Source organism: Protobothrops mucrosquamatus, unplaced genomic scaffold, assembly GCF_001527695.2.
Source record: "Protobothrops mucrosquamatus isolate PMUCROS unplaced genomic scaffold, P.Mucros_1.0 scaffold2546, whole genome shotgun sequence".
NCBI classification, from domain to species: Eukaryota; Metazoa; Chordata; class Lepidosauria; order Squamata; family Viperidae; genus Protobothrops; species Protobothrops mucrosquamatus.
In genome coordinates, this window is record NW_015388606.1 from 95,928 (window position 1) to 120,943 (window position 25,016).

The 25,016-nt window shown below is 40.5% G+C and overlaps 1 protein-coding gene across 2 annotated transcripts in view; it reads left to right on the top strand.

The window, feature by feature from the left end:
• The first annotated feature begins 22,322 nt into the window (after positions 1-22,322).
• The window catches only part of CHKA (choline kinase alpha), a 33,397-nt gene continuing 30,703 nt past the window's right edge, over positions 22,323-25,016 (top strand). For both annotated transcript variants that reach the window (XM_015825213.1, XM_029285932.1), the window contains exon 1: positions 22,323-22,669. In XM_015825213.1, coding sequence (XP_015680699.1) covers positions 22,323-22,669 — 347 coding nt within the window. The remainder of the gene's footprint in view (positions 22,670-25,016) is intronic.

A 25,016-nucleotide genomic window follows, 5' to 3' on the forward strand; every position in this document is an offset into this window, starting at 1 on the left:
ATTCATAGAAAAGTGCACTGTCCTCATTATTGTAAATATTCTGACTTTCTCTGAGTGCAGAGGTCCTATCTCAATTGCCTTTGCCAACTTTGTTGGGGTTTTCATGAATGCAAGTAGCTGGATCTCCCAGTTTGGCAATATCTGGAGGTAGCGTGCATTCTTTCTCTTCTCCTTAGGCCATTTTCTCTATGAAGCTGAAGCAGCAGCAGCAGCAGCCAGGTTAGATGATAACGACTGTGTTTACTATTCAGCAAAAAAAAAAAAATGTTTGTTGACTTTGCTTCAGCATAAAGGAAGGGTGGTGTGTAAGGCAGTGCATTTCAACCCTGTAACCTTTTAAACAGCAGTTCTCCCTCTAGCTTAAGCCAATATTTACCTAAGGCCTAATGGTGATTTATACAGGGGTCATGATTTTGCAACATCTCCTATGTTACTCATTTGGATTCCCAAATAACAGGTTAATGAAAAACAGGCCGGAACTGTAAGTTCACCTTGTTCAAAATATTTTCAGAGTACAATAGTGGAAATGCCTCTGTTTACATTTTAATTTTGTAGTATTACTTGGTTTTACAATCTCAATAGTTGGCATCATGCCTCTTTAGATTTAATTCAGACTTTAGGAAGCATGTATAGGTATATATGCATGGAAAAAGTAGATTTTATAAAGAAGTTGAACCACAGGTGCTCCTATTTATGTAAGAAAGACAGACATGTGCTTTTCTCTTTATGATGCTCATTGCTCTATAAAAACATAGGCACTTTTTTTATCAAGAATGAATCACTCAGGGATTCATTTTAATTAGGAGAATTAGATTTTGTTATTGGGGGGGGGGAAACAGTCTTGCTTGCATGACACATTTCTCGGTCTGGAGTCCAAGTTTCACAGCCAAAATGCAAGCAAATTAGAATTAAGTTATTAGCTTGCAAACTCTAATAAACAAGCTCCAAAAATTGCAGTATCATTTATGGAACAGGTCTTGAAGCATCCAAATCATAGTGTCTCATCAGCATTAAACTGCCATCCCAACCTGAAATGGATTAGAGCAACCTTTTCAGAGATTGTACCACTTTTAGGATATGGCAATATTTGAGTACCACCAGTCGCTTAGCAGATGGGCGTGGCCTGCTCGACGCCACTCACTGGACACAGCTGACTTAAGACAGCTGGGTCGGAACGGAACAAGTCGCTAACTCAATGTGGGGACAACTCGATGTGGGGACAACTCGGTGCCCCGCAAACTCCTCACCTCCCCAAACTGCTAGCAGCCAAGCACATGCGCGTGCGCACACACACACGCACACACACGCACACACCACATTCCAGATTTGGGGACTTTTATCCACAGAGGAAGGAGAGGGCCTTCTCCCCAAGCCCAGGCATGATTGGCAATTTGCTAACTCAGATGTGGATACAAGTCTCCGAGCTTGGAATGGTGTGTGTGTGTATGTGTGTGTGTGTGTGTGTGTGTGTAGAGCACACTAAAGAGATGTTCTTTTCCCAATCCCAGATATCGTTGGTGTTTCTCTGTCTGGTCCCCCCCTCCTTGCAAAGTAGGAGATGGAGGACATTTGCAGGAAGCAGTTTTTATCTTGACAGATCTCTGGAGAGCAAGAGGAGGTGGCCGGGGGAGCAGCACCCCCGGGTCCTGCACAAGGAAGGCTGGCCCTCCTCCCACTTCCAACCATGCATGGTAAGGATGTTGGCTTATTGGGGCAGCCTTTCCTCACACAATTCCCCTGCCACCCTCTCCTCCTCTCCAGAGATCTGCAGGAGAGACAGAGATCTGGAGGGCAAGGTGCAGCCTCCGTATTGGCCACTTCTACCTCTCTAAGCCCTCCTCGATTAAACATACATTATATATAAATTAAAATACAGCCAAAAAGAAAACATAGTTAAATCACTAATTACAGCTTCTTCACATATTTTCTGGAAAAACCACCTTTATTGATATTAGGAAGGAAGAGCAAACCTTAAGGAACTCTTAACAGGAAGGGAATTGAAGACCCCAAAAGGTCTCGTTCTTTCTAATCTGCCTTCCCTTTGAGGCTTTAGTTCTCATTATTTTATTATTATGTGTTTAAGAAGAAGATCAAAGGCCTCCGTAGCTCAGGATACTCACCTTAAAATCAGAACTCAGAAAAATTTACTTAATCCACAATGTAATCCTATGAAAAATGAAGATAATCTTTGGGTCCTGAGAGCATGCAGGTGTCAAGTCAGAATATTAGTGGCACACCTGTCAGCAACTGGAAGTGCATAGGTCCATGTACTTCCCTTTCCTGTCTCACAACTCAATCAATTCATCCTTTAATTTTCAGACAAATCTTTTTCTCATAAGCTCCTTAAAAAACCAACAAGATATACTGTAATTAACAGGAAAAATAAATCTAGCACCTCTGAATTCTTTCCCCAAGGGGGAAAGTTCACACCCTGCAGGTTGCTAGCAAAGTCATCATTAGTTATTGCTGCTAAAGACAAGAATAATAACGAATCAATTTTGCATCTCTCTCCTGTTACTACATCCTCTTCCCTCCAGAATGTGGCCTGGGATTGCACAAGGGGCTAGACTAAAATCTGGGTGAGTAGTTTGCAGCCAGGTGTTCAGTACAGACCTTGCCAATGTAATTTTAATAGCCCAGGAAGGGATAGGAAAACCCGAGGAAAACTTTGCAATCAATAAACCATGGTGGACTATGCTTGTTTTGCCCTATTTTGATTCTCCTCCCCAGCAGCAGCCCACTGATTTTAGAACTGCATGGCCACAAAGATAGAGGCCTTCAGCCTCCCAATACCTGCTTAGAGAGGGATTTGCATTTTGCTGGGGGTCAGGCCATATGTCCCCAATCAAAGGAAAAACCTGAATCCAGTGGGTCAGAAGGCAGCCCAGCCACCACACCCCTTCGGTTCCTTCTCCTCGGCCTGTGGGCACAGACGTACCGTAGTTGCAACTCCTCGCCATAGCTGGGGTGGGACTTGCAAGTACCTCCATCTGCTTCGGAGGGGCAGCACCTGGTGGCAGCTGCTGGAGTCTCCTGCTCCCCTCACCTGCCAGCATGACAGCAGCCGAGAGCGCCAGGTGAACCATGCTTTGGAGGACAAGCTGGCGGATCTATGCTGGCAGGCCTGTCGGCATCAGGAAGGCTCTGAAGGAGGTAGCTGGGGGGGGGGGGAGAAGCAGGAGGCTTTCCAGCAGGTGCTGCAAGGCCTGAAAACACAGCACTGCCCCTCTGCTTTCCAACCCCAAAATTCTGGAGTAAAGTTGGGCAGCCTCTGAGCGCCCCTGACAAGCTGCAAATCTGCTATAGTCTCGGCCGCTGCCCTCTTCCTTGGCTGGGCGAGGCTGGAGTGCGCAGCCTTTAGTCGGGGCTGCTGGCATGGCAGCGGGTGGGAGTGCTGGGTGAGCCCTGCTTTGCAGGATGAAGTGGACAGAGGTACTTTCAAGTCCCACCCCAGCTATGGCGAGGAGCTGCAACTGTGTCTGTGCCCAGGGGCCGAGAATGAACTGGAGGGGAGCGGTAGCTGAGTTGCCTTCTGGCCTGCTGGATTCGAGGTTTTCCTTTGATTGCGAGCTGGGGTGGACCAGCCCCTCATTGTCTCCAGGGCGGCCCCGGGCCAAATATACACATCCCGCGGGCATGTCTATTTTATATCCTCTCCTCTCTCCCCCTCCCCCTCCCCCTCCTTTTGTCTTTGGTGTAGCTGCAACTGACTCATTTCCCCAGGCTGCGTGCAGCTTCCAGACGTGCGTCAGCTGGAGCCGCACGCCAATCAGCTGGAGCAACACCAGCTGACTCTCTCACAGGCTTGTGCTGCGTTGCCACCGCTTCAGTTCATCTCCATGCTACACTTTTACACTTTTTAAAGACTTTTTTTTCAGTGCTTTTCAACCCATCATAAGCATACCACCTGCCAGGTGCTGACGTACCACCAGTGGTACGCAAACCACCGGTTGAAAATCCCTGGATTAGAGTTTCAGATCCTGGGAATTCCCAGCAGCAGCGACTGTTAAGAGAGAATCCTGGGATTTATAGCCCAAGGCAGCTTCAGGGCATGGAGGGGAGCCGGGGTAGGCAACACAAAACACTCAAAGAGCCACTTGGACCCGTTTCCCACCGAAAACAAAACACTGGGAGCTGCAAAACCCTTTTCATACCTAAAATGAAGATAACACTGCATATATCCTTTTTTACCTTTTATACATACATACATACATACATACATACATACATACATACATACATACATACATAACTTGGAGCCAAACCAAAGCCCGGTATGTTACATCACAGCCTTCTGCTCTGGACATCACATGACAGAACTCAGGAGGTTACAATGCTAAAGCTCAGGATGTTACAACACAGCCAACCACCCAGGATGTTGCAACACAGAACTCAGGATATCACTACACTAGATCTCAGGATGTCATCACACAGCCCATTACCCAGGTCGTTACAACACAAAAGACTAATGGGCACACAGCCAGCACCTCAGCTACTCAGGATGTTACGAAACAGCTGAATAATCCGCAAACAATAACTCCAACACAGCCAACCAACCCACCTACAGCAACAAAGCCAGTACTCCACACCCCCCCACCAATATTTATACAGAGACGGCAGCTTCGATCACACTTTGCTCGCACAAGCACGAAGCCGAAGACCCCAGCCTGAAGATGACGAGTGGGACCTCGTCGAAATGTCGCCAAGATACTCTCAATCTTACACAGGATATATATACACATACATACATTTATATATATCATAAAGATAAAAAAGGTATATGCAGTGTTATCTTCATTTTAGATGTCAAAAGGGTCTCTCTGTCTCTCCCTCCCTCCCTCCCTCCCTCTCTCTCTTTCTGCCCTTGGTCTGCCAGTCCTCTCTCTCTCTCTCTCTCTCTCTCTCTTCTGTCTCTCTCTCTCCGGTCTTCTGCTCACCTGGCAAGCTGGCTTCAAGCTGTTCTCCAACAAGCTCAGGGGTAGGCAACCTCGGCTCTTTTATGACTCATGGACTTCAACTCCCAGAATTCCTGAGTCAGCATAGCTGGGCTAGCTAGCTCTCTCCTGCCCTTCCTGCTTCCTGCTTCCTGCAGAGACACAGCAAAGGGAGGAGCCCCGCCTAAAAAGCTTTTCAGCTTGTCGGAGAACACCTGAGTCTACTCTCTTTTACACACACACACAAACACAGAGACAGAGAGAGAAGCAGGGAAGCGCAAGTGCCTCTCTCTGTCTCTGTCTCTGTCTCTGTCTGCAAATGGCAGAGGAGGCTGGGAGCTACAGGGGAAGGCTCAAAGAGCCGCATGCGACTCTGGAGCCTCAGGTTGCCGACCTGTGGGAGCAAGATAGTGAGCTGCTACTACAGCTTTCATGAACTGGTTGTCTTGTTTCGAATTCTTTTTAAATGGTAATAAAGGCTATATTATTTTAATAGCTGTATGTTGCTGAGAGAAGGAAAGAAGGAAGAAAAGTAAAAAGAAGGAAACTTGAAGTCACCAGACCCTGAAACTTTGGCATAGAGAAAATAATACAGGATGATGTGAAAACAAAGAGATTCAAACAATCCCTTTCCGATTAAAGCTTTTGTATGTTTACAAGATAATGGAAGATTATCTCATACAGTAGTAACTCAACAAAATCCCTTTCAGCATAGGGTTTCTACTGTAGTATATTCTGAATGGGATTAAAAATTGTTTTGTAATTATTTCAGAATTCCCCACATTGAACCTGAATGTCCTAAGCAAAAAAATAAATAGTGAAGTCTCATACAATAATGATCTGACCATTGATACTTAGCCACATCCAGCACAAGTAGGTTAGTATCAAGTGCTTTACAACTTGTTCTATTTCTCCCTTATCAATGACTCTCAAAAATCCAAGACTGAATGGATAAGAGGTAATTTAGTCTTTCTTCAATGTTTAGTTTATAATGTATTTTCTGGGATTTAATAGAGTCTTAGCAAATATACTGTATATTTAAGATATATAAGACTCCTGAACAATTTTTATGGGACTAGTCCAAAAAACCTAATTTGTACATTAACATAATATTCTGTGTAATAATGTAGATCTCCCTTTTCTCACTGATGTCTCAGAAGATTGTGCCACAAAAGTAACATGTACAATAGTTTTTATTTTAAAAAAATTAGCAGCTAATGTCTATATATACATTTATATTTGTTGTTTGTTCTCACAATATGCAGGACCTACAGGGCAAAACTGCTATGCCTCATCTGGATATATTGCAACTTAGTGATTTCCCCATTTCCCAAATTATTCTTGGGATGAACTCATTTCTATTGAGAAGTTTCCCAATGTGAACCTTAAACTGGACTTTGCCTCGAGATTTGTAAGAATGAAACACGTAGCTTGGCTGCTGCAGAAGCTGGTTCAAATATGTTCTTATGACTTATACCCCTGCTGCAAGATAAGCTTGGTTTTCAACAAACTAAATAAATATACATAGGTTTTTTTTTCTGATTCTCAATTATATGGTAGTAGCTGCCCCTCATGACACATCAAGCTGTGGCAGCTTTTATCCATAGCCTAACAGTGCAAATACTGTATGTTGCTCCAGTTATGTTGCAAGTTATTAAAAATATTCCTACAGTCAGCATATCAATTTTATTCATACTGCACAATAAATGCAAGGAAATGTCTTGGCTGATGTGCATAGAATACCTGAAAGTTTTCTTACCAACTCACTCCACAAAAACTGCCCTAAACTCAGCTAGCCAACGTCTCACAGCAATCAGGATAGGATTTTAATTCAGTTCTCTGTGTTAGTAGTTACTAAAGCAGCTCAAAGATGTTCCTGCCCCAAAAAATGACTTCACAATTCCATTATAGCATCTTTTAAATCTGCTGATATGTTATTTTTCTACATGAAGTTGAAAGCAGAATTAAAGAACAGTTTCACATAATGGTGAATTGGCAATAATTTCATTTGGAGTTTCCATAAACACGGAATAAAGAAAGAGTGGCAATTCCAGACAATTCCAGGCTAATTTGAAAGCAATCTAAATAGGAAAGAAAGAAAAGGGTGTAGACAATTCTGGAACCATGCTTATAAAGTTCTGCCTTCTCGTTATTTCCTTCAATTTGACACAGAGCTTTTTCCCCAAATCTTTCACTGGCTGTGTTGACACGCTCACCAAGCATCTGATATATATAGGATCTGAAATCTATAATTGTTAGTTAATTAATTAATTGGCTACTTTCACACAGTGGTACATTAAATTATTTCAATATAGATAAATAAATGATAGATAGATGAGATTTAGCTGAATCACATAAAAGAACAATCCTGTTTGCTATAGTATTCTTATGCAGATCAATCAAATATCTCTATTTTCCAGCAATTTGTATTCAGAGACATTGTACTTTGACATGGTACTCTGGCACTTCAAAAGTGAGAGGGCTGGCATATAAATAAAATAAATAATATAGGAGATGAACATGCTGAGCCTGAGGGAGGGGTCAAATGCATCATTTGTCTGGAGTCCCTCCATGCTCACAAGAGATTTAAGTCCAGCTCACCTTGAATTCCATTGACTCTTATCTATGTAGTGGTTCAGAGTCTTGTAGAGAGCATACGCTTGCAATAAACCTTTATATTCATTTGAACTGCCTGGACTTCTGATTTTCCCGTGCTTGACAAATAAATAAATACTATGTCTCTGATCCTGGAAGGAGCATACTGCATAACTAGCAACCAGAAACAGCTTTATCCTCCATTCATGAATTTCACCATACTGTATATATTAACAAACATAATAAAATTAATGAAAATCTTAAAACTGGTCATGTGGCAGCTAACATTGAATTATTGGGGAGCAGAACTGACAAACTGTAAGCTGTCCTATTCTATTTAATTACGTAAGAGAAGGACATATCACAACATTAAAAAAGTTAAACGTACAATTTCTACAGGAAGTGCAAGATATCAAGAATGGAATTCTGAAGAAAAGAAGCCTTTGACCACAACATTAAGCCTAGTCCAAAGATGAGCCACAGGCTTTCTGGATCTTGCTGCCGTCTGTGTTATCCTTTGAGCAAAATAACATTTAAAATATAAATGATGTTAATTTTCTGAGTGTTTCATTGTGTGATACAAGAATGGCATTAAATACTGAGATGCCAATAATAACTAAATATCAAGGGTAATTCTGGGAGTTGAAGTTCACACACCTTAAAACTTGCCAAGTTTGAGAAACACTGTCCTAGCAGTGCCAGTATAATAGACAAATGCAAACCACAAACTACTGTGTGCTGTGTAAAGAAATACTTTTAAGCTTACACCGTTCAGCTTTCTCTGTCCAGGAGCTATGAGGAAAGAATTTCTATTTTTCCCCACAAAGTACAAATCCATGACAAGCTAGTATAAAGTCAGTATAAATACGAAGGCTAATTCTGACAAGGCTGACCCATTACAATAAAACACAAGAACCTGCTGCTTCTCCTGCCCAAATGCCCCAGCCTGTTGTGCCATGCAGGAGGAGAAAAAGGAGCAAGATTTGAACCTTCATTTTATTATAAAAGGCCTTGCATTTTAACTTGGCTGTTGTGTAATTTCTTCTTAATGAATTCCTTACTTTTTGCAATAAGCCTCTATATCAAAGATCTGTGTCTTTCAATCAGTGACCTGCGGTCTGTAGTTGTAATATCAGCCAGGAAAAACCTGGTAGAAATTTGTAATACAGAATTTTATTTTTTAAAACCTATTTATTAAAATAATTTACAAGGCTGCCCATCTCCCAGAAACAATTCTGGGTGGCACATAAGGGTTAAAAACAACAGTTTAACAAAATCCAAATGCCCAAGGGTTTAAATTCATAAAAAATAACATCAACAGTGTTAACTATCAGAGTCCACCTAAACGTATGGCCATAATGCTTGAAGGAACAGCCAGGTCTTTAATGCTTGATAAAAAAATAAACAGAAAACAACAATGCTTATTAAGAATATGACCTCTCAGGACTGTGATATATTGACTAAAAAGTCTGGTTTTAGGGTTGAGAAAAGAGTGAAATATTTGGAGGTCAAACTGACAAATACAAACGCAAAACTGTTTCAAAATAACTTTGTGCCTCTCTGGAATGATATTTAAAAGGACTTATTAAGATGGGATAAACTGCTTTTATCACTATTGGGTAGAATTTCTGTAATTAAGATGAATATCTTACCAAAGATGCTTTTTTTTTTCAGACGTTACCAATACTTGCAACTGATACTCCATTTAAACAATGGCAGAGGGATATTTCTAAGTTTATATGGCGAGGGGAAAAAACCCAAGAATTAGACATAAACTACTGCAAGATGCTAAGGAAAGAGGGGCTTTGGGTTTACCAGATTTGAAATTGTATTTCGATGCTTGTTGTTTGGTCTGGCTAAAAGAGTTCATGAACTCTCAAAATAAGAGGCTACTTGATTTAGATTGAAGGTCATGAATGGATGGCACGGTTATTTATGGTATGACAGGATTAAAGTAAATGTTGGTTTTAACAACCACTTTGTTAGAGGTGCCATTCTAAGAGTTTGGAATAAATATATAACAAGGTTTTCTATGAAGATGCCTCTTTGGGTGTGTGTCCCCCCCCAGGAAGCTTTTTTCAGAAAAAAAATGGTGGCAAAGCCGGATTGGTGGACTTATGGTCAAATAATATCTTTTAATTTTGGTGATTCTATCCTCAAGTCTAAGGAAGAGCTAGAATCAGATGGACATGTCTGCCATTGGTTTACATATTTACAAATAAAAGAAAGATTTAAAATAGACAAAAATAATTATGGATTTGACTTTCACTTTGTTAAAAATGAATTGGAACTGTGTGGTAGTGACGAGCACATTATTGCTAAGATCTGTAAAATATTATAGAATTTGAATTTGTAAAATGGATATGTAAAACATATTCTGTGGGCAAGCAACATTGGATATAATGTAATGCTTGAACTATGGGAGAATATGTGAACGAAAGGTTTAAGATTTACACTAAATTATAATTTAAAAGAAAAATATTATACGATTATAAAAAATTGCTGGTATTTAATATCAGACGAGTTGTCAAGAATGTATAAAGGTATTTCAAATGAATGTTGGAAATGTAAATGTAAAGAAGGGACGTTTTATTATTTATGATGGACATGTGATAAAGCAAAGAAATATTGGAGTAGGATTCATATCCTAATACCGAAGATTCTTAAGGTGAATATAAAGATAAAACCAGAAGCTTTTCTTTTGGGTTTAATGGAAAAGGAAAAAAAATGGAACTTTGATGTTATATATGTTGACAGCAGCAAGATTACTTTATGCACAAAAATGAAAGGTCACTTTGATTCCCACAATTGACGAATGGCTGCAAAAGTTGATGAAGTTAGAAGAGATGGCTCAATTGACTGCATTGATTAAAGAAAAAAAACAAAACTACTTTTGTTTCTACTTGGAAACCACTTCTGGACTTTGTGCTTGAGGTGGAAAAAAAATGAAACTTTGATCTTGGGTTTTTCCAATCAGATATATTTGTTGTTATAGAAATGGCTAGTTGATACTATTATGTAAAAGGGAAAAGGTGAGGTTTGATGTTACTATCATATTCTACTGCACCAGAGGGAGTCGGAAGTCAATGCCTTTTCTTTCTTTTTCCCTTTTTTTCTAGACTTTTCCCCTCCCTTTTTTCTCCCCCTTTGCATTTTTGCTTTTGTATTTTTGTATTTTATATTATAAACTAATAAAAAGAAAATTGAGAATGGAAAATAAGACTAACAGGGTCAAGGCTGTCCCAATCCCTTGAGGGATGCACAGAACAGCAGTTTTAATTTGTAGGCAACTACTCTTAACTAAGATAATTCCAAAATAACAAAACGTGCATTGCTATAACATAACATACCAGTAAGTCCCACCCTTTCATACATGGCTAATAATAACAAATGCAAAGATGTAAAGGGTGGAGTTTGAGTTTCTGACATTATGATGCATGTTTTGTTCCTTCCTACCTGCCTTGACCCCTCCCAAGGATGTCCATGTTTTACTTCCTCATTATTCCATTCCTTGTTTAACCCTTCTGAGATTCTGACAGCATTATCTAATGCAAGGGTGTCAAATTGCCGGCCCGCGGGCCGGTTGCATCATGTGGAGGCCATGCCCACCCCAGCTCTGGCAATACAAAATAAATCGCAATATGTTGCTACACGTCAGGTGACGTGGCAAGTTTGACACCCGTGATCTAATGGGAGGGTCATTAGATGCAAACTATTTTAAAATACAAATGGAAATCAGATCAACAGGATTCCCCTAATAAACCAAAGGCTAATCTGAAGCAGCAATGCAAGGATTTCTAATTCTCAGTTCTTTAACAACAATTGCAAAAGTATCATTTTAGTTCCACTCTAAACTATACTGCTGTAATTAGGAGAGGTAAAAAGAATGGAATATTATATACCAAAGCTATGAGTACAAATTGTCTCAACATAAATTCTTTGGTGTAGAGGCCTTTTTTAAATTACAAGAGTATGAATAATGGATTTCAAGGTTCAAATAAAAATGAAAACCTACCGTACATTCTTATACTTCCACTTTGGCATTCTATTGCCAAGGATCAAGGTATATACTAAACAGCATCATTTATATGTAATTGTACCTTACAGATTTCTTTTCTCCCATCAGCCATTTTCTATCTAGAGTATAATATTGATTGAATGAGTACTATGACTCTCTGTTCCTCCCATCAGTTACAAGTCCCTTTAAGAAGCTATGCATTAAATAGTTGAGAGGAACATAGAAATATTATCTACATAAGATTAGCTTGATGCTTTTCTTTTTTGTGGAATTTTTGTATTCTATCAATTTCTCTTTAATATATTGAGAATATATTGAATAAGAAGTGAAAGAATAATTTTGCTAATTCCTCGGCTTGGTCTCATTTATATAGCAGTTGCTCTTAGGCAAGGCTACTTGGACAGAAACCCTAGTAGTGACTTCTGCAGTAATCCAATCATTGTGTTGAAAAAGCAGTTTTGTACTGATGATAGATATTATATCATCTGAGTAATGTCTGAATTATATTATAAAAATGCTAGGGTATTAGTAGGGAACTATTATTGGAAGCATCTCAGAAAAGAATATAAGTACTTCAAGATGGAGTCCTTGCTTCTCTCCAAGATGTTGCATATTATGTTGTATAGTATATAGCATGTTGTATATCTATAAAACATCTTGCAATGAAATGGATACCCATACAACTTTATCAAAAATTTCCTAACCACTCAACCGACTACATCATAGCCAACACAAGTTATGAAAAGGGTAATCATTGCCATACATCAAAAATATCTCAGAAAAAGCCAACAGACTATTACAACCACATGGCATCACCATAGCACATAAACCCACTAAAGCCCTGCAAAATATCATACATAAACCAGAAGACCAGTAGTCCAAGAAGAAAAAGCAGGAGTCATCTATGGCATATAAGTATAAGGACTGTTACAGCCACTATGTAGGACAGACAGGCAGAAAACTAGCAGATCCATGAAAACCAAGCGGCAGTCAGAAGACATGATGAAACTCTGTAATTTCACAACATCGGGATAGACTCAACCATAGTTCCAAATGGGAAACTGTAAGCATCCTAGACCAAACTAAATCCAAATATGCTAGTGAATTTCTGAAAGCCTGGCATTCAGACAAATCAGCCATCAATAGATCCATAGAGATAAACCATATTTACACACCATACAATAAAAATAATAATAAAGGAAACAAAAAGACCAGAATACTCCAGGGGCCTCTCCAGTAGCCTACACCAGATAAACAGGGATTAACACCAAACAGAAAACAGTAATCAAGAAATTGCCAAGAAGAAAACTACACACTCACCAATACTGACAGGGCAAGTTCCTGTATATAAATAGGGAGTAAAACCCATACTCTCTAGCAGGGTTTTTTTTCTCATAGAACGCCCAGAACGGAGTTCCGGCACCTTTTTTGGATGGAACCTTGTAGGGTAGGCAAGGCGGGTTGTATGACGTGTGTGAGTTCCGGCACCTTTTTTTTTTTTTTTTTAGAAAAAAAAGCACTGCTCTCTAGTACAGGTGATATTACCTAGTTAGGTAAGGAAACATCTGCAAGCAAACAACAGAGGGCAAGCACAGAGGGCACAAAGGACTGCACATTACAGAAAGCTGTAAGTTCTATCTTCAGTGAATTACAGTAATATAGGTAATGGCAGCCATTGATTAACAAAGCACCTTTCGGTCATTTTACTGGATAGGGAGAGTGGCAGTATGTATCCTACATTCAGAAGCAGGGAGGCATAGAAGAATAAATAAGCTCAAATTTAGTTACATCAGAAATGCAAAGTCTATTTTAATGACAAAGGGCTTCAAATCTGCTATATAATAAGGATCGGGGAAAAGTACTATAAACCATGGGAGATAAGTTTTAGAAGAGCTACTAAATCATTTTGGGAAAAAATGTATTCTGTTTTGAAAGCTTTGATTCTGTTTTAATTGAGGAAAAGATAAAGGTCATCTCTAGGTTTTAGTTGAGTACATTTCCATGTATTGTCCCCGGCACCAGCTTTGATCCTCTTGGCAAGCCAAGGGCCAAGATAAAAAATGTCAGTGAGAAGTAGAGCAAGTGAATGTCTGTCTTAATTATTCACATTACAGTGACATCTAATAAACTTACTTTTGTTCTCATGTCCAGCAGTTGTTTTAACCAGCTCTTAATCGATGGGTTTTTAAAATTTATTTTTATTTATGTTTGTGTCCCCTGGATTTGGATTTCTTTTATGCTGTTCTTTTAGGTACTGGTTTTACAACATCCTTCTGATATTTATTGCAAGCTGTCTTGCTCTTTGATATGGGGGGCTTTTGAAAGATACAAATGTTTAAATAAATCAAACACAAAACCTGGATCAGACAATAGTATGTGACTCTTTCAGAACAACCCCAGTGTAAAATATCTTAATCCCTATAGCCAAATATTACAGGCCATTAAACAAGACAGAAATTAGAAGGTATCCAATAGAGTTGCTGTGGGGTTGGTATATTATGCTGGCATATCCATATATAAGCAATGTTTTAATGGTGCAAGAATTCTGAACAGTAAAGTTAGATAGGTATAACTGAGATAAGTTGTAGCAAGATTGCCCAGCCAGATGACAGCACTAACCAACATGGCGGATCTGAAAAGCTTATCCGAGTCACAGCTGCTTAGGAATTGAATGCGAGGGACTGGGAAGCCACAGGCATGTTTTCCAATAAGAAAAACACTATTGAGAAAAAGACACTTCTGTTTCCAAATGCCAAAAAAATAACTGCGTATGTTGATGAAGTAATTTATAGTTGACTTGAAGGAGACTTTATCTTTACTGTTTTTTATGTGTCAGGATCAAACAAGGGACTGGTGTGTTAACTGTATAACAGTATGTCCAATCTCTACTACTAACATTGGGAACATTCCTTGTACATGAATGAGAATGCTGGTCCAAAGCCACAAGTGCCAACATCATAGATACATTCCTGTGCTTCCTTGTTGATAAGAAGAAACAATGGTCTGCAGCTTGCGGTTGTTGGGATGAAAAGCTTGCTGAGTGGATGCTGTCTTGTATTTGGTTCACAATTTAAAAGCATCCACTTGGGCATTTTTTTAAAAAACAACAACACTGAATTCAGCCCAACATCTTATTTGCAAAATGCTAATTTCAGCTAGGAGGTAGAGCACTGCAAGGTTAAACAGCCCTGCTGTAGCCCTTCAGTTGTACAGCAGACAAACCATACACATTTCCCCATTCTCACCCACACACAGCCATTCCATTTGCCAAGCCTAATTAAAAAGCATTCCAAGGGGACGTTTTGGCTTTACAAATTCACCTAAATCAGGTTATGATGACTACAGCAAGAAATTAGCTCCTCTAACACTAAATAAATGTATTTATTTATTTAAGGTCCTGCCCAACTTCAAACAAAATCCAGAACAAAAGAAGATGCAATCACTTGCGTCTATACTAGTGTTTCTCAAATTTGGCAACTTTATGAAGTGTGGACTTCAACTTAATATATTCAATATTTTTGGTTTTAATATTTATTGTACATAGTTGTGGTTTCATCTCTTGAGAACCAGTTTGGTCTAGTGGTTAAGGCAACAGGCTAGAAGCTAGAAGGTTGAATTCTAGTCCTGCCTTGGGCATGAAAGCCGACTGCATATCAGTCATTCTCTCTCGGCTATGAAGTCAACTCAGGCGACAAGATAGTCAATTTCTTTTGCAACCAATGGATCAACACTCAGTTGACTGGGGAAAAAAACAGACTTTCAGTTTGCAAAAATATGCTAAGGTCTTTTGCTAGGTCTCTCTCCTATGCATTAGGAGAGAGATAAAGCGTAACAGCTACATTTCCTATCTTGGGTTTAGACTCTGATCTGCCATGAAATGGTGAGTGTATATGTCTGCATACCAGTCTATGACCCTGTCTGTATATTTATTTATTTAATTAGATTTAGGTCCTGTCTGACTCCAAACTATTGTCACTGTCAACAACCAGCAAGATAAAACCAATGCATAATATAGTAAAACAAAGTGAACAAGTTAATGGCATAGCAGATAGCAGAACAGGTATATTACAGGTAGCAAAGAGAAAATATTATCTGGGTTAACACATTGCACTAAGTTCCATTGCTTCATAAACCCAAACTGTGATTTGTAAACTTTATCCCAAGTGTTTCATGAACTCAGCTATGTTCAGTTAACCATAAACAAATCATGACTTAGCATAAAGTGTGATCCCAACACTGGCGGTTTTTGAGATCGGACAACGATTTGTCTGTTACCTGCTTTGATCATTTAGGGCACTATTGTTTACCCTTATTGAAAGAGGATCTCTAGAATATTAGATTAGATTAAACCTCAAACCTTTGGCAGGCAAAGTTTGCATTCTAAGGCTTAAAGTGGTCATATGTGCAATGACAGGTAATTGCTAATACTGAAGACAGAGTTGATTTGTGAGCAGGATTTCCTATGATTTTTATGCATGTTGACAATAACTGCTGGTGAAGAGCCCAATTTGAACTGGGATTTTATTTTTTTCCATGTCAAGGCACCCATACAGAAAATGTATAGCACAGAAACTATTTATTTATTATTGTGGTTTTTAGTATTGCCTGTTCACCGCCCTGAGTCCTGTAAGGGAGATAGGGCGGTATATAAATTTAATAATAAATAAATATCTGTAGGAATCCTCCATGTACAATTTGCTAATGGAAGAATAATTCTTTCCTTGCCCTATTATTATCACTGAAAAGTCCTGTATTTTAACCAAATCATTTTATGCTATTTGTTATTCTGAAGCACAGAATTATTTGGCAAAATGCAGAACTTTTCAGTAGTAATAATATTTGATGGTATATATCAAAAAGAGATGCAAAGCTTTTATTCCCAAGCAAGGGCAGAAATAATTGGAAGTCAGTTTCTCATATTCTTCCAAAATTAAAAAGAACATCTTGGCCTGCCAAGGTAGCATCTCCATCAGCCAGAAAACCCACAGAGTGAGAGATCTCCTTCCATGCAGGTTGAGTTACCTCTTATGTAACTAGAGGCAGAGACAGCGTATCCAGGGAACGTAGTTTTCTGGGACTGATGACATCAATGCCTTTTATCTCATGTCTCTCTGTACCTGGGACAGGTGTAGCCCTTTGCTCCTTGTACCATTATCTGTAAACAAGGGAACCATCTGTTCTTTAAAAAAAAAATAGCAACATCCTACAGATCTGTTATTTCAGATACATATGATCCCAACTAGATGGGTTAAAAGCCAAGATTTTAAAAATTAATTAAAAACAGTACAAAAAGGTACGCTATGTTACCTCCTACAGTCTACAAAATATAATTTTAGATGGGCAACAGGGCATATCTACAAAGGCTATGGCTTAGTTTTGAAATTATTTCATACAATTACCTTAGATGTTACTGGTTGCTTTAATGAACGTAGCACTGCTCTGCTTTTTCATTAAAGCAACCAGATTTTTTTTAAGAACTTGGAAAAAAAAGATGCTGCTGATTTAAGAAATCCAGTATTCCTAAAGTAGCGGCAACTGTTTTCCAGGCCCATGTGGAAGCCTGTAAAAAGTCAGTCTGCAGAGATGTGCTGTGTTCAAAGACCAAAGCAGTTTGTTCAAATCATTTTTCAAAGTGTGTACAGCCTTAATGTGTTTATAAGTCATGGGAGCAATCAAGAAAAATGAGAGCCAAGACACATTCAAGAAACAGCAGCTGCAGATGACTCTTCTTTTGAGATTTTTGGGACATTTCAATTGCCAAATGTTTCTTTCTTCTCTTTCTTGGATGTTAGAAAGGATAAAAAAAGTGAAAGTTAAGCAGGAAGACACAAGTGGTCATTTGACAGGTTACAGGAAGTTAAATGTTTAGTTCATTTTACTTGGGCTTACCCAGTCAGAGAAATGACTATTTTTTTCTCAGCTTCCAGCAGGGCTCATTTTCTTCTCTAAAAAGGCTGCCTGCATCCTCTCCTTTAACCTTACAGATAAGTGAGATGGAGACTTAGCTTTTTTCATCTCATCAGTGCCAGCCAGCTCAGTCTCTTCCATTCCTGAGTGGGGTCCATAAGTACATTAGGCAAAGCAATTTAAAAGAAAAGTGAGTTGAAGGGAAGAGAGATGGAATGGGAATAAAAGCATATTTAATATTACTTCAGCTGAAATCTCCATGTTCTTCATTACTTTTAAAAAGCATATGGTATGGAAATATTTTGCTCACCAATAATAAAAAAGAATAGCTATCTTCTAATTTGTTTCATAGATCTGCAAGGGGTCTATTCTGAATATGGATTCGTTCGGAGCATTTTTAACTGGGATAGTATGACATAAACAACTTGAATAAAAAGTGGGATTTATGTACCCCTCAAAACAATCTTTATGATTGAGACACTGTCTGTTTCAAGATATACCAGTATTTTCTGGTCAAATAATTAATATGGGATTATTGTAGCAGGTCTTATTGTGCTTCAGTTCTATCACACAGTGGATGATGATAAGGATTTGCCAAATAATAGAATGGCTATTCTCAGTATTATATTTGTTCTAGTTGAAGAAGTTTTGTTCTGTATTCCATATTACATGTTCACAATTGGAGTCGTCTGTAAAACTAAAAAACAAAATTGATAAATAATTAACATGTTTCTTCAGGATGGGGTTTGAGTATAAATCACTCTTAAATATGCAGTCACTGTAACAATTGTAATTGTAAACATATACAGGAACTGGAAATGTACATCCTAAACTACAAACTTCAGCTTCTTTGTACAAAGTGCATAGGAAACAAGTTTTTTTTTAAATAAAGGAAGATTAATATGCTAAGAGTTGAAAGTTAGCTATTTCCAGTGAAAGGAAAATGTGCACATTTTCTCACAGAGATTTCCTGAGCACAGTGGTAATTTCACTTCCAGTGCTAACAATAGTCCTTACTTCTGTGTATAAAGGCACAGATGGGCAAGGTATTGCTTTGAAACTATTGTTTGCAAACTCTTCCTGATTTCCAACATATCTTCCTTTTGCTCAGAAATAAAGTGAGAACTGGAAGCATAATCTATATAAATAAAAATGTAAATGTTCGTTTGTTCAAAATCTTAAATCTCCGAAAGTTCTTCACCGATTGCTTTCAAATTTTGACACAACGTTGCATTCGAATACGCGCGTGTTTTTATATACCTATTATATAGATGTCACACCTGTGACAGGTAAAAACATTATATGTTGCGTGTTCTAGAGTTGGCAAACCAGACAATCTCTATATCTGCACAGACAATGGAACAACAAAAAATACTGTATACCCATAAGCATTGTGAAATTAAACATATTACAAACGTGCGCTTTCTCTTTTCTTTCTTTTCCATTTAACCAGACTGAGCCACAGCAACGCGTGGCCGGGTACAGCTAGTTATTAATAATCCTCTTCAGAACCCTCAAAAGATGCCTCAGTAGGCAAAGGACCGCCAACCTGATTAGATGGAAGACCGCCAGAGATTATGAAGCTAAAGGCTGGACTAGGAAGTCCAGAAAACATACTGGAAGAAGACAGTGACAAATTACTTCCATACCGTCACAAAAAATCTACTTGAATATGCCAGGATGCCTGACCAATCTGTCTTTGAGTCACTGTATTTCTCAGTTTCACAGGTTCAGACTCACACATTTATCCACCCGCTGTCTTGAATCTAATCTTCCCTCACTAGACAATACTGAATGGTGGAGTTTTATTGCAATTTCTGTTATCTTTAAGTATTTTTTTAATTGCATAAGCTTTTATACATCAATCTATGTCTTTTCCATTTTAATATTATTCAACTGTTTTGCATTGGGTATCTTTAAAACTGGGGAACCAGTTTTGCAACTTTTTTTATTTGGATAAGTGTGGGGAAGGAACTGTAGATAGAAAATGTGTGCTGCTGGTTAATGTTTTTTTAAAACTAATTTTTAAAGCTTGCGTATGTAACTAAGTAATTGTGGACATATGCATATATTTACTAGACTTTTTAAAAAGAATTAAAAGCACCTCAAACTTTCCCATAACTACAATACTGTATTTTGTGGTTTCTTTCCCCACATTAAATAATAATTCACACATGATTTTTTTCTCACAACTGCTAGACTATGCATTGGTGCATTGTCATTCATCCCATTATAGAATATTGTATAACAGGGGTGTCAAACTGGCGGCCCATGGGCCGGATATGTCTCACGCAAGCCATGCCCACCCCGGCTCCAAAAAACGTTATGATACGTCACGTGATGCAATCGAGTTCGACACCCATGTTGTATAACCTGCTCTGAAAAAATGTCACTTTAAAGCATGAAATAAACAAAATGTAAAAGAACAAACAAGGCATAAGAAACAAGAAATAGAAGCGGCATTGTGTTGCTTTTCTAAATATTCCAATTAATTTTGGGCCATTCCTGGATGAAATCAAGGGGGAGAACTTCAGTTTTTCCTTAGATGACATCACAATTTAGCCTTAACTGAAGTGCAGAAGTGACACCATTCAAGATACAAAGATTACGGTATTTTGGAAATTATGTCTTTGATGATTGTTCCTTATGTAAAGGGAACTAGCATTGGGCAATACACCTTTCTTACTCTCTTGGAGAAATGAGACATAGTTATCATATGATTATGAGGTCAATCATCCACATCTACAAATTGCCCAATATTGAAGAAAAAAAAATAAAGTGGCATTTGTGGGATAGGTTTTCAATACTGAGTCTTTCCCAGCTTAACTGATGCCTAAACATGCCCTAAAAAGTCTTCTCCCATATTCCCATTTGATGTTGTTCATCTCATCTCCTATCCACTAGCACAGTGGTTCTCAACCTTTTTAATGCCAGGACCCCAACCGGTCGTAAGTCGAGGACTAAACCGGTCGTAAGTCGAGGACTAAACCGGTCGTAAGTCGAGGACTACCCAACCGGTCGTAAGTCGAGGACTTTCCCTGCCCGGGAGTGCCACGCATGCGTGGTTCCACCTCCTGTGCTGGCCGAGGCGTAGCTGGCAAGCGGCAGAGACGGAGCAGGCCGACCACCAGCTGGCCCAGCCCAAGGGAGGTAAGGCACCTGCCGGAAAAGGGGGAAAATAATGGTGGACAAAAAAAATGGCCGACAGCCTTGCTTGGCGACCCCCATGAAATGGTCGATCGACCCCAAATGGGGTCCCGACCCACAGGTTGAGAACCACTGTACTAGCAAAACAGGCTTAAGTCAACTTTGTTGTATCAATCTTTTCCTCCTTAATCTGACAAGGGCAACCTCAAGAAGCATAAAACCTGTCAGCTTTCGTCACCCATCAATCTGGAGGAAAATCAAGCTATTGCTAATGATTAGGTACATCGGCAATGCAAGTTGGACAGGAGACAAATCAATTTCAAGCAGGAATTGTTTACTGCCCACTGGAAGGTGGGCTAACAGCACTTAAATCCGACCGTTGTGAATGCCTCCCCTTTGCTCTACAGAAAAAGCCCCCAAAACGGAGCGCGAAGTAAACCTACAGTAAAGAACAAACACAACTGCAGAGATGTACTTCAACCTTACGCTCCGTTTTTTTTTGCTTTTGTTGTTTTTTTTCTGCGCCTTTCCCGCACTAGAATAGGCTCAGTTCATTTCCACTCGATGAGTTGTAACTTTCCGCTTTTTAAATTGCAAGAGGGTGGCAACCGCCTTGCCTCTCCTCCCCCTTCCTTCTCTGGAGCAGAGCACGCCGCGTACTGTACTTCAACCCGGTGTCCTTGGCCGGATGATGCGGACTGTACTTGGCTCCAGAGCACAGGGGGGCTCCCGCCCATCGCCTTGAAAGGAAGGCGACGAGGGCCGCCCGGGCCCCCGACAAGCCCTGCCGTATCGCGCAGAGTCCAGTGTGCGGCGAATTCCCCATTCTTTCCCGTCGTCAGGGGAGGAAGGGAACAAGAGCGACCTTTCGGGCTTTCCAGCCTCGTTCGGTTTCCACCGCATAGCACCAGTTTCTACCCAGGGCGACTTCTCCCCCCCCCCCCCGTTTCCCCCTCCGCCTCGCTTCGCACCATCTCCGAGTAGCTTTCGGCCCCCTTTGCATCCCCCTTCCCCGCTATCTTCAGCACTCCACGTGCCTGCAAAGAAGAAAGAGGCTAAAGAATGGAGCCGAGAAGAAAATGGAGTCCACCTTACAAACGCGAAGCGAGCGTGGTGGGGGTTGGGGGGAAGGAATTCACAAGCGGTGGAGCGGGTGCGAGGAACGATGGAGGTTGGGAGCCACCGATGAAACATGGAGGAGCGGGCGAAGCCAGAGTTACTACGGGGGAAAGGGGGAGGGGGAAAGCAGACGGGCGGAGTACGAAGTCGCTCAGCCCCCCCCCCCGGCCGCTGTGGCGCAGGCGGAATAGAAAAAGTACTTCCATCACCTCCCCCGCCCTCCCCTCCACATTCTCTACGTTTGTATCTTTGGGATACGCGTAAGCTTTAGCCCCCCGGATAACCAGAGCAACCAGGAAGGCAGCCAATGGCCTTTCCGCGCCGCTTCTTCCCTCTGGACCAATCAGAGAACGTCGCGACCGCAACCTTGCGGCTGGATCGGGCCTGCAGCCAATCAAACACAGACAAAGAGGCAGGGAGGGTGGGGGGCTAGCTTTTAGATGAGGTGATCTCGTGCGCTGGAGTCCTCGTGCGGAGCGCCTATAAGTAGGTGGAGGCTGACGCGCGCGCTTTAGACCTTCTGCGGGGATTCCGGCTGGACGGTCGGAGTCTTTTGAGTGTGCGCGAGCTCCGGTCTTTTGCTCTACATCCGTGCGGTCGTCATGAAGACCAAGTTCTGTAACGGCGGCGAGGCCGACTCTTCCCCTCTGGGTTTCCTGCTGGGATGCGCCCCGGGCCCGGGGTTACCCGCCCTCACTCAGTCGCCCCCCTCGCCGCCGCCTTCTAACACCGATGCCGAAGTGAAGGAACTGGGGCTCCGGGGCCAGGGCCAGGGCCAGCAGCAGCAGCAGCCGCCGCCTCTCGTTCTGCCGCCCACCCCTCCATCCCCGCCGGCGGAGGAGCAGCCCGATCCCCGCACCCGGCGCAAGGCGTATCTGTGGTGCCGGGAGTTCTTGCGGGGGGCGTGGCGGGGGCTGCGGGAGGACCAGCTGCGCATCACGCCCATCAGGTTAGCATCTCGCTAGTATCCGGGCCGCTAACAGCCGTTGGCGAGAAGCTCGGCTCTTCCACCGGGGCGGTAGTCGCTGGGCACGGCATCTCTTTATGACATTCCTCGCACGTCTGGAGCGCGTTACCTTAGACACGGCTTGTGGGTCGGCTAGCTCAGAGAGAGAGAGAGAGAGAGAGATCTTTTCAACGTTAAAATGACGGTGGTGGTGATTGGTGTGTGTGTGTGTGTGTGGATTTTTTCGTTAAGCAAAACTGGGGGAAATGGGGGTGGAGCTGTTAGTTTGGTCTACCTTGCATCTTTTGTGCAAATGGCGGAAATAACCAGAGGGCGTCAAAGTGTTCTTGCTCCTTCTACGAAAGGCATTAAAGATCTCCAAAGGCCATCAAGCCCATACTTCCATACTCCCCCCCAAATAGGAAGAATTGGGGTGAGTTTTTGGCGGTTATTGAGCCACAAAAAGTCATCCTGGACATGGTTAAGGGAAAAGAGCCAGTTTGGGGGGGGGGACGACAGGGAAGTCTGGGAATGACCGCTTTTGAAGATACTTCTGTAGGCTGCAGAATTTGCACAAGAAATTAAGTTTGTAAATGATAGCTTCTTTAACAAGCCGTGGTTACATGATTTTCACATAATCTCAAAGCAGTTATGAGTCACTCGTGGATAATGTTAGACCTAAAACAACCTTGGTTTAATGCTGAAGCCACGTTAATGTTTTGCTTGCTTAGAGAAACCAAAAAAAGTAATCCGAAAACCAGCTACTAAAACATTTCTGATTTTGACTTCACACTCACTGTAGTGTAGAGCAGTGTTTCTCAACCTTGACAATTTTAAGGCATGTGGACTTCAACTCCCAGAATTCCACAGCCAGCAATGCTGGCTGTGGAATTCTGGGAGTTGAAGTCCACATGCCTTAAAATTGTCAAGGTTGAGAAACACTGGTGTAGAGGATAGAATGTTGAAAGACTGCCAGTTTAGACTTCCTGCCAGATCATACTGGTAGAATGGATAATGATGGACAAACCAGCTTCAAGCAGTATTTTTTATTCTGAGCTGCAAGGTAATTTAAATTCAGGTATCACATTAATTCATAAAGTTTTCTTAAGAGTCATTATTAGATTTAGCCTATGCCTGCTCTCCAGATCGGGTGTCAAACTGCCGGGGCCGGATGCATCATAGTGAAATCGCGCCCACTCCATTGCCGGCAATGGCAAAAAAAAAGTCGCGATAGGTCGCGACACATCACGTGACATTGCGAGTTTGACACCCCCTGCTCTAGATTAGCTAATACTGGAGAGAATTTGTGATACATGCAAGGTAATCATAAGCTTTTTTTTTTTGAGCATATATCTTCATTTGCAATAACTTTCTGACATGTTGCAATGCTTTTTTCTGTCTAGTAAATATATGATTACCTCAAATATCATTTAAAATGTATGACTGTCCCTTTTGATCATGGATACATTGCATGCTATGAAAAAATGATTTTTATTATGAAACCCTACATAGGCTGGTATGAGAAAAACCTTTATGACTTCAGATGCTTAACAATCTTTATTAATTAGCCTTCAAGAGGTTTTGTTTTGTTGTTAAACTCTTGAAATGCCCTGTAAAATTGGTTGATTACTTTTAACAATCGCTATTAGCAACTGTCTCAAGTATGTGTAGCATAATATGTTTTAGAGATAAATTCGTAGTTTCGGTCATATGGGCTGATTTCTGGACAATGAAGACTTAAATTGCTTCTGACCTTTTTTAAAATAAGACTGCTTAGCATTATGAGTCATTTCTTCATTGCAAGTTCCTGTAAAATGTTAGGTGCCTTTCTCTGACTCATAATCCCAGCAGTAACTGCTTTGCATATAGTGCTAGGGAAGTAAAGATTAGGAAGCTTCTTAATTTGATGTATTGCTTATTAAACTTATGTGTGTTTTCAGAATTATGTGAAAAGTGTAGCTTTTTAGTATATGTAAGTTATGTTTGTGTACAAGAGAGAAATATTGAACTTTGGTTTAATTTCTTTTTTGTTTGAGTGGCAGCCTTGTTAATTTAGAGCAGCCTTCGCCAACAGAAAAGAGTTGAGTGGAAATTTGATGAAAAAAGTGTTTATTCTGATAACACATCTTTTTTTCTAATAAAAGCAGATAACTTTTTTCTAGCATAGCTAGAAGAGTTTGTTTAGGCTGTCAAATCCAGCCCCTCTCATTATAGAAAAGCAAATTAACGCATATATATGACAGATGGCTGCCCAGCTGGTACTCTGACATCTGCTTTGTTGCACTTAAATTTACATAGATCCTACTGAAATTTAAGAGGCTTGCTTCTTTAATGCACAGAGAATATATAA